The sequence below is a fragment of the Sinocyclocheilus rhinocerous genome, unplaced genomic scaffold (genome assembly GCF_001515625.1).
Source record: "Sinocyclocheilus rhinocerous isolate Xijiao unplaced genomic scaffold, SAMN03320098_v1.1 scaffold1830, whole genome shotgun sequence".
Lineage (NCBI taxonomy): Eukaryota > Metazoa > Chordata > Actinopteri > Cypriniformes > Cyprinidae > Sinocyclocheilus > Sinocyclocheilus rhinocerous.
The window spans coordinates 345,588-356,954 of record NW_015650704.1 but is presented as its reverse complement, the minus strand read 5'-3'; the positions used below and the strand labels follow the sequence as shown (position 1 = coordinate 356,954).

At 35.3% G+C, this 11,367-nt stretch overlaps 1 protein-coding gene across 1 annotated transcript in view; it reads left to right on the top strand.

Moving 5' to 3' along the window:
• LOC107712392 (receptor-type tyrosine-protein phosphatase mu) overlaps positions 1–11,367 on the top strand; it is a 251,734-nt gene that overhangs the window by 128,653 nt on the left and 111,714 nt on the right. Inside the window, exon 8 of the mRNA XM_016517630.1 lies at positions 10,110–10,403. Within this exon, the coding sequence (XP_016373116.1) occupies positions 10,110–10,403 (294 nt within the window). The remainder of the gene's footprint in view (positions 1–10,109; positions 10,404–11,367) is intronic.

Genomic DNA, 11,367 nt, shown 5'->3' with positions numbered 1-11,367 from the left:
TTCCTTTCTTTCTTTCTTTCTTTCTTTCTTTTTTCACTCTTAAGTTTCTTTCTTTCTTGTCTTTTTCCCCCATGTCTGTTTTTTTTCATCTGTCGTTCTTCTTCTCGTTCATCATCAGTAATGGCAGCTGAGTGGAAGCAGATGAGCTTCAGCGCTAATGAAGATAAATTCACTCCTGACTGTTTGTCTGCTTTTATTTTTTTAAGTTTGATTTGAAAGCGTTTGGAGGAATTAAATAAATAAGAAAGGAATCAGCACTTTGCAGGCTGTTTGTAAACTCATCTCTCTCCATATCCGTCTATGTTGTCAGATGAATCACGCAGAGAAAACATGTTTCATTAGACCCAAACCTTCAGCCCTCTTACACAGCAGACGGGAGAGTTCATTCTGTCAGCATTTACTTTCACTCTTACTTCCTCAAAAGTTCGCAATTCATTTGATTTTCAGAGAGTATCAGCGGGAATGTGGGTCTGAAGAGCTGAAATATAGTGCATGACTCATATGGATGACTGTTATGATGCTTTATGATGCCTTATCATGCTTTATGATGGGTTTTGATGTGTTATACATTATGATGCACTATGCATTATGATATATTATGATGTATAATAAAGCGTTATGCATAATGATGCTTTCTGATGTGTTATGATGCGTTATGCAGTATGATACATTATGTTGCGTCATGATGTGTTATGATGTATTATGCAGTATGATGCATAATGATGTATCATGCTTTATGATGCACTATGCATTATGATACATTATGATGCGCCATTTGTTATATGCATGATGCGCTATGATGCATTATGCATTATGATACATTATGATGCGTCATGATGTGTTATGATGTATTATGCACTATGATGCATAATGATGTATTATGCTTTATGATGCACTATGCATTATGATACATTATGATATGTCACGTGTTATATGCCTGATGCTCTATGATGCATTATGCATTATAGGCCTCATTTACACTGCAGATCTTGATGCCCAATTCTGATTTGTTGCCTATATCCGATTCGTGTGTTTACACCAAGCAGCAACCTCCCGCTCTCTCTCTTGAAGTCAACAAGGAAGTGACTTAAACTGTAATTCGATGGAAACATAATTCATGTATTTAAAAATTGTATTTCCATCTTTGTTGCCACAGTTTTGGAAGTGCCTTTTTCTGTTCTAAAGAAGGGGGTGTCCCATTTGTCCATATTTATGTACAACTCACAGGTGTTTGGTGATGAGTTTTTGACTCAAGGTCTGCATTTAAAGTCACAGCAGAGGTGTTCAGCTGGGATTAGGACTTGGCTTTCTGCAGACCAGTCCAGTTCTTCCACACTGACTGAATCAATCGTTTTTCTTCTTTTCTTTTTGCCTTATAAAAAGAGGCATTGTTGTGTTAGAATAGAAAATGGTCCTGTTGAAACTATTGGTAGGCAATAAAATTAGAAGCACACAATTCCCTAGAATATCATTATATGACTAAAGTAGTCAAACCTGTTCATTAGAAGGGGGTGTCCCAATACTTTTGGCAATATAGTGTACAAGCCCGCCTAGCTATTCAAAATCTTTGTCTGCAATTTAATAATATTGACCTATTACTTTTGACCATTAAGTATCATTAACATAATTCATTCAGAACCTGTTTTACGGACATAGACTTTCTGTACCACACTATTCTGCTGATATGGAATGAGTTATATATATATATATTGCTCCCACGACTTATTGATTTCTTTCCTTGTTTGAATTAACCTGTGGCCATGAATTAAGAATTAATTGTCTTGTTTTATTAAAACAGCCACATTTGAATAGAAATCTTTTGTAACATTATAAATGTCTCTACTGTTTAATGCATCCTTGATGAATAAAAGTAATAATTTCTTTCAGGAAACACTTTTGAATGATAGCGGTTGTGTAAGTTGGAAGTTGTTTTGAGGGCAGTGAGCATTAGTTTTGACGCTAAATAACTCTCAGTCTCTCTGATCTCCATCCCAAGCACAGACTCCAGTTGAACACTGAGCATCGATCTCACGCTCGGTTGCCACGGTAACACCATCGCTCTAGTGATTGGGTTCATGGGGTGCGACCCGCTTCACTTCATGTTAAAGCGTGACCCCGTGACCTCCTGATCTTCACGAGCAGATCGACACATCAATCTAACAAATCAGATCGAGCCCGACGGGTCACACCGCTGAACTCATTAAAGCGCCTGCTAGAAGAGCTGCGTTTCATTAACTAGTGTGAGGAGCGATCCGCTGCGTCCGTCAATACAGCCATCAGAGATGGAGAGAGACGCGAGACAGAGAACGAAGAAGCAATCACCTTCAGACTGAGCGGATCACATTATCAGTGACAGTGTGAAAACTCAACTACACTCTCACGGTAATAAGTGCGATCGGACCGAGTGAAGATGCAAATGATAAAGCCACATCTGAGAAATTAATACGTAAACCCATTAAAATAAACGTGTGACCGCATCGATATTACCGATTACGCCGCACATTTTACAAGATATTTGTCAGTGGTGCTCAGGATTTGTAGCACTTACTTTGATCTTTATCTTTGGATCCTTCCCTTTCTTTGAACAAAATCAATGCTGGTTGATTCTTTATTATTCTTACAGCAAGAACACAGTACAGTGACAAACTTGCTTAAATGAAACAGAGAACTTTTATTAATGAATGTGTTACAATGCATTATGATGCTTTGTGTTGCGTTATGATGCATTGTGATACTTTATGATGCTTTGTTGCATTGTTGCATTACAGTGCGTTTCAATGCTTTATGATGATTTTGTTGTGTTACAATAAAGTTACCATTCTTTATGATGCTTTGTTGCATTACAATGCGTTACAATGCGTTGTGAAGTGTTATGATGCTTTGTTGCATTAAGATATGTTACGATGTTTTATATTGCGTTACAATGCGTGGTGAAGGGTTATGATGCTTTGTTGCATTAAGATATGTTACGATGTTTTATGATGTTGCGTTACGGTGCTTTGTTGCGTTATGATGCATTATGATGCGTTACGATGCGTTTCGATGCTTTGTTGCGTTACAATGCTTTATGATGCTCTGTTGCATTATGATGCATTAAGATGTTTTATGATATGTTACATTGTTTTATGATGTGTTATGATGCTTTATGCTGCATTACAGTGTTACAATGCTTTATATTGCATTAAAATGCGTCACAATGCTTTATGATACTTTATGCTGGGTTACAATGCATGGCCAATGCTTGAAAATTATTTTTTATGCTTATGACAATATAATAGTACAGTGACAAACTTGCTTATATTAAACAGAGAGCTTTTATTAAGGAACATATGATTGTGGAGCTGCACATGACAAGCCAACAAAAACTTAATTGGTACCCTCAATTTATTTCATCATTCCCATGTTGTATTAATTCATTCCCTCAGTTTGATTTAATTAAAACAAGGGAAAGAATTGCAGCAAAGTAGCATATTAGAATGATTTCTGAAGATCATGTGACACTGAAGACTGGAGGAATGATGCTGAAAATACAGCTTTGATCACAGAAATAAATTACAGTTTACAATATATTCACATATAAATAAGTTATTTTAAAAACGAATAATATTTCAGTATTTCTAATCAAATAAATGCAGCCTTGGTGAGCAGTAGAGACTTTTTTTCTTTCGAAAACATTAAAAAAACGTACCGACCAAACTTTTGAGCAGTAGTTTGTATGTGCACATATACGTATAATTTTATACTTTATAGCTCTAAATGGTCACCCACACACTTCTCTCATTGTCTGGTCATGTCTAGTCTGGTGTGGTGTAATCATGTCATCTATTTGCATGATAAAGGTGATGTGAATTAGCCATTAGGATGAACAGGAGCCAATAATGTGCTGATAATTTAGAAAACATTATTTAAATGTCAAGCTGTAATGATAAAGAGCCGCTAATAGTTCCATCTAAATGTCACACTGAAATAATTCAATTAGCCGCTGGTGAGAGCATCATTTAGCCGTCATATGCTCGTTGTGTTTGCTCTGTCACGACTCACGTTTACAGTTTAACACACGAGACACAGTGGAGAAGCAGGTTTGGGCTTTATATCACTGTTACTGTACTGACGTTTACAGTATTTGAGAAGCAGGGTTGTGTCAGATGTTTGATTTGTTTCCTCACAGTAAATCGTAAGGTTTGTGTTCTTGCTCCGTTTTTGTTTTATTTTCCAGCAAAAGCATCAGAACATTTTACAACAGGTGCAGTTTTTCTCGCTCCACTCACCAATAGCTGTTGTTTCTTCTTCTTCCTCTTCTTTTTTTTTTTTACTAAATTGTTTGATTTATGTAATAAGCTAAAATAAGAAATGTAAAAAAGATTGGTCATTTTTACAGTTGTGTTGGTGTTTCATTGAGTCTGTGTGTGTTTTTACGGTTGTGTATGGCACGTTTTCTCTGTATTGAAGCAGAAATTGGCCTGATTCAGTCATTGCTGAGGTGTTTCTCCATGACTGACGTCGTTAAACATGCTGATAATGTTTCTGTCTCTCTGGACTATTCACCAACATTACGTTTGTGTGTGTGTGTGTGTGTGTGTCTCTGTGTGTGTGTGTGAGTGTCTCTGTGTGTGTGTGTGAGTGTCTCTGTGTGTGTATCAAACCTGATGAAGAAACAAACTCATCCTGATCTCGGATGGCCTGAGAGTGAACACATTTTCATATTTGGCTGAAGTATTCATTTAATACAAAGTAAATACAAAATAAATGTGAAGAGACCCCAAAAAAGGGAGTTTATTTTTCAGTCATATTCCATATTTTTGTTGTTTGTTTGTTTGTTTTTTTTAGCTAGTTTGTCAGTCAGTTACCTTACAGACTGTGTTTTGAAAGTGATTCAGGAGACTTTTAAAGAATATCGATGATCGTGTAGCTGTTGGGGTTGGTCCGCAGCCGTTTGAATCGTCTTACGTTCGGCTCGTGTTTTCTCGTCTCCTCCTCATTCTTAAGTGGTTTTCACATAAATAGGGAGGAAATGTCTGGAAATAAGAGCACTTGAATAATGGCGCACTAGAGCTCGTGGGTCACATTTCAGACGCTTTCTTAAATAATCACACAAATCATTCTGTGTGTACAGCCAATTCTCCAAAAAATCAATAGCTTTTAAAGCTGAGCTTGATTCACACGCTGTTCCTGCCTTTTTCCTTTTGTAAAGCACAAAAATCAATGTCATATTTTTTTATATCATTTGCTGAACTTAGAAAATTGTGAAAAGGATAAATGTGGCTGTATTGGTCTTATATCGACCTTAGAGAATTCACCCATAGAGTTCACTCCGTCTTTTTACCCATCACTCGTTCTCTACAGCGTACGTGAGCATGCATTCATACCTGTAATGCGTGCGTGTGTTCTGTTTTTATCTGACTTCCTTCCATTAGCATTTAATCATTTAGCGAGCGTTCGGCTGTCAGGTCTGGACAGTCAAGGACGAGCTTCACAGAGGAACATGCAAACATCTGAGACGACCTTTCATTCTTCTGAAACATTCAGAGTGTCTGTCATTGAACAATACGGCGACGAGCCACCCGAGGCTGGGCATGCACTGTGCTAAAATCATGTTATGAAACAGCAGCAATATTCAGGTGAATTAATGAAGACGATGTTTGATGGATAGCTGCATTTATTAATCTGGTAACACTTGAAGCCTTTATATTTAATGCATTATAAAAGTATTTTAATGCATTTATTAATGCACCTTATAATGCATTCAGTTATCCCATAAATAATTGTTGGTATAATGTATTATAAGACTTATCTATTTATTATTACATCTTCAGAATGTGCAATGCATTAAAACACATGACAAGCAACCAGATTTAACTGATTTAGGAATCTGCAAATATTATAATGCATTTAAATTTTGGTTACAATTATTTAAAGATATAATGCATTATAACATACATTTAAGAATTATGCATAACTTGAACTTAATGCATTATACTGTACGTAAAGGCTTGAAGTAAAGTGTTTTTTATAAACAATTTTATAATCAGAATGACCTGTTCGTCCTGGGTCATCAAAACAACTAATTTTAATTTTAATTTTAATTTTAATTTTATTTTTATTTTTATTTTTATTTTTATTTTTATTTTTATTTTTAATTGTATTTTTATTTTTAATTTTAATTTAAATTTTCAGAGAAGAGCTTCCCGCTGCATGTAAAAGGGTTGAATTAAGAGTCTGAATGTGTTTTATAGCCTGGCGTCTGTTAAAGTCTGTTAAAGTCCTCTGGCCTTGAGACAAACAGCTTATTAGTGACTGTGTTGTTGATATCGGTGCGTCTCGTCTGTCTAGACTGTGTGTTTGCTTTGCTCAAATAATGTTGGTCTTTGACGGTCACTTCACATATTTGTCTTCAGATGTGAGGAGCAGTAAAACATTTTCAGACTCATTGAACGCTTTGTGAAAGCAGATTCTTCAGAAAGATGATTTAGTGCTGGTTGACCAGCATAGTGATTCTGGTAAAGATGGTTTAAGCAAATTGACCAAATTTACTGATTCTTATAAACTCAAAAATGAACAACAAAAGTTTTCCCAAATCTTGCAGGCCTAAAAGGATTTCACACTTTAAAAACATTGCAATAATGGCCTTTTCAGCTGTTTTTATTTATTTATTGGCAGATGAACAAACCAAAATAACTCATTAAATGGTAATTTTCCCCCCAAATATATAGCTATTCAAATCATCTGGTGAAATTTCTGGTGAAATGTTGCAGAAAATCAAACTATCACAATGTCAGTTTTTACCAATATCATGCAGCCATACTACTATTAGATACTATTATTACATACTAATATAATACATATGATGCATGAAGCGGTTACTTATATATCAACACTATGACAAACCTGAGAGATGTTACTGTCTGGATCTAATAGGTGGGAAAATGTTAAGTTCCAGAGAAATGGACTTCAGATTTAAGCGAGAATGGAAATTGATCCTATTAGTGTGTGTTGAGGCCTTGAACTCCATCCAGAGAGAGACAGAGACAGACGGAGAAAAATCTTCTGATTTCGTTCACTGCTGCCCTTCAGAAGCGACTGAAGATATGCATGTTTTCCAGAAGATAAAATGACAGTTTACCTCCATCATCCTGTTTCCACAAGCTTCCGTTCTCTTGCTTCTTCATGTTTGGATCATCAACACAGTTTGAAAAATATTAGTATAAAATATAGGCCTATATCATGTTTCAGTTGATAAAAAACGTGACTTGTATTTTGGAAAATACAGTATTCTGGACTAACAAAACCAATCAATTTTTAAGATGCTTTTTATTTTGTTAGTTATTTAGCAGATTCTACATGTACTGTACATTTACTGTATGCATTCAGCAGGCTCTTTCATCCAATGCGACTTACAAAAGAGGAACAGAAGCAGTTGTTTTATTCTGTGTGTTTGGTATGCATTGAGCAGATGTTGATCAGATGTCTGATGCTCGTCTTGGTTCTGCTGTATTAGATGCAGTCTTTCATCTGCTCTGATTGCTGCTTTGATCCTGGAGTGGCTTATAGGAGTCTCTCTCGTGTTTCCAGACCCGCAGAAACGGGATCAGGGCTCTGATTCAAGTCCACGAGCCGCACAATCAGAAACCAGCTTGTGTGCGTCTGTTTAAAGGGACGGTTCACTCAGTCTTCATTTACTCCCCTCATGTCACTCCAAACCTCTGTGACTGACTTTGTGCATGAACACATTGAATCTTCACACGGCTCTTACAACAGTGACACAATAAAGATGCTTAACTACATGTGCTCTTCTAACAATCATTATTTGATGTCAGATGGATTTGGAATATAAAGCACAAAGCATATGAGTGAATATGGAAGGCCGTTTGCACCATAGAATGAAACAATATAAAAGGTAACTGTGATGAGATATCAACACAGAATTCTGATTTATTTATCTTTTCTCTCATAATTCCATGTTTATATCTCACAATTCTGCTTTTTTTCTACAGTTTTTACATTTTGCAATTCTGCTTTTTGTTTCCACCATGTAGTAAATTAGATCAAATGAGATAAAAACTCTAGATAGAGATATAAATTCAGAATTGCAAGAAAAATTCTAAAATTGTGAGATTTAAAATCAGAATTACATTTACATTTAGTCATTTAGCAGATGCTTTTATCCAAAATGAGGACAATAGAAGCAATCAAAATCAACAGAAGAGCAATAAAATGCAAGTGCTATGACAAGTCTTGGTTAGCCCAACTAATTAATTAATTGTAAGAAAAATTCTAAAATTGTGAGATATAAATTCAGTAATATAAATGCAATATAAATGAAATTTTGTCCTTTTTTGGATCTTCACAATTGTGGTTGCTGTGAACTGCTGTATTGTTGCATCTTCTTGTGTTTCACAGTCAAATAATGTAATAACTCAATAATGTATCAGTTTGGAATGACACGAGGTTGAGTAAATGATGACAATGCTTAGTTTTGGTTTATGTAAATATAAAGAATTCTGATTTATTTATCTTTTCTCTCATAATTCCATGTTTATATCTCACAATTCTGCTTTTTTTCTACAGTTTTTACATTTTGCAATTCTGCTTTTTGTTTCCACCATGTAGTAAATTAGATCAAATGAGATAAAAACTCTAGATAGAGATATAAATTCAGAATTGCAAGAAAAATTCTAAAATTGTGAGATTTAAAATCAGAATTACATTTACATTTAATCATTTAGCAGATGCTTTTATCCAAAATGAGGACAATAGAAGCAATCAAAATCAACAGAAGAGCAATAAAATGCAAGTGCTATGACAAGTCTTGGTTAGCCCAACTAATTAATTAATTGTAAGAAAAATTCTAAAATTGTGAGATATAAATTCAGTAATATAAATGCAATATAAATGAAATTTTGTCCTTTTTTGGATCTTCACAATTGTGGTTGCTGTGAACTGCTGTATTGTTGCATCTTCTTGTGTTTCACAGTCAAATAATGTAATAAATCAAATAATGTATCAGTTTGGAATGACACGAGGTTGAGTAAATGATGACAATGTTTAGTTTTGGTTTATGTAAATATAACATGAATATACATGACGTGTTTAGGGCAGATCTGATGTGGTTTCAGATGTTGTTGGGAAGGTTTTGTGTTGTGTGTCGGTGTGGGCTGCTGTATTGAGAATGTTTCTTACAAACTATCATGTGTTTTTGGCATTCTGCTTGCGTGAATGCTTGGTGTTTTTCATTGCATCATTATGGTGTTGTCAGTGTTGTGGGTAACACATTACAAGTAACACAAGTTACATAATCAGATTACTTTGTTCAAGTAACTAGTAAAGTAACGCATTGCTTTTTAATTTAGAAGGAAATATCGGAGTTACTTTTTCAAATAATTAACGCTAGTTACTTTGTTTCCATGTATTGAGTGACAGCCAGTGGCGTAGCGGACGGGCACGCAGGGCACGCACTGCGGGGGGGTCCCGCGTGGTGGGGGACCCCCCCAAAATGTTAGGGTTGTTCATTTTGGTAATTTTCTTGACCGATAACTGACGCTCGTTAACCGATGATTAACCATTAACCGAAAAAACTAGAATGTTAAATTAGATTTAGTGACCATTAAAAATACCAGAGATAATTTCCTCCCTCTTTTCAGGGGTTCAGTGCATGCGCAAATAGCAGCACAAACAACAACAGAAGCCGCGCTTCAGTGAAGGGAGAAAAACAGAATAAAACTACATATATAAAAGGAAGAAAATAAATAGGCCTACACAAAATGTTTCACTTAAATAATTAATACATTAACAAAAACAAAAACAAAAAAACTGCGCTACAGTTTCTGAGCTCCGTTTAATTTTTGTGATTGCGCCTCAAAGTTCAAGGAAACCTATAGACGGCTGAAAGCGCATCCTATTTGTTTTTCTCTCTCTCTTTAACAAAGGCACAATGTTTTGTTAAATAAAAGTGAACTATTCATATTTTCGAAAAGTAACAAAACGCATTACTTTCCATAAAAAGTAACTAAGTTACATAATTCGTTATTTTTAGGTAGTAACGCAATATTGTAATGCATTACTTTTAAAAGTAACTTCCCCCAACACTGCGTGTTGTTGTCTCTCTCTCTCAGAGCCCATGCATGAACCGCAGCAGCTGAAGGTGGTGGACATCAAGGCTCGTCAGGTGACGCTTCGCTGGGAGCCGCTGGGCTACAACGTGACACGCTGCCACAACTACAGCCTGACGGTGCAGTACCGCGCCAGAGGAGGAGGCAAGGAGGAGAGCAGGGAGGAGGCGGCACACGGCAGCCAGCACACCATCCACAACCTCTCGCCCTTCACCAACCTCAGCGTCAGGATGCTGCTGCGCAACCGTGAGGGAGTCAAAGAGAGCCCCGAGATCCACGTCCAGACCGATGAAGACGGTGAGACCGAGAGAGAGCGGAATCTATCTATTCATCCATCCATCCTCTATATCTATCCATCTTTCTATCCATCCATCCATCCATCTACCTATCTATCCATCCATCCTCTATATCTATCCATCCTCTATAGCTATCCATCTATCCATATCTATCTATCCATCTATACATCCATCCATCCATCCTGATAGGGTTATTGTAATATACTTATTTGGTTAATATTAACAATTAAAAACAAAACATTTTCGTAACTTGAATATTAATGGAAATAAAATAAAATATACTTTTCATTTCAGCTAGTTCAACATTTCTCATTTGAATATAGTTTAACATGATGTACTAAAATAACTAAAACTGTACAGTTAATAAACACTATATACACTATATATTATTAAAAAAGAAAAAACTAAAAATGACAAAAACATGCAACGAAATTAAAAACTTGAAGGAAAATTAAAATGGAACATATAACTTAAAACATGAAATAAAATTCATAAAAAATATATAGGCTAAACTTTTTTTTAAATTTACTAAAAATAACAAAAACACAACAAAGGTCAAAATTAATATATATTTTTATTTTTTATATTAAATTGTATAATTGTTTTGTGTGTGTGTGTGTGTGTGTGTGTGTATACACACAGGGTTGGGATTTGGGAAGATTAATTTTAAAATGTATTTTGTTACAGATTACAAAATACATGCTTTAAAAAGTATTTTCTAACTTAATTTTAGTAATATAATCTAAATACTTTGGAATACTTAAAGGCACAATATGTAAGATTTTTTTATTTAAATATCCGAAAACCACTAGAACAGTGTTATATATTTTGCTGACTTGTGTACTTACATTATCCCAAATGTTTCGAAGAATGTTTAAATCCAGAGAAATAAGCAATTTTAACTAGAGACACGGAGCGTGTCCATAGTGTCATTGTGTCGCCTGCCAATGACGTCATAACCCCTC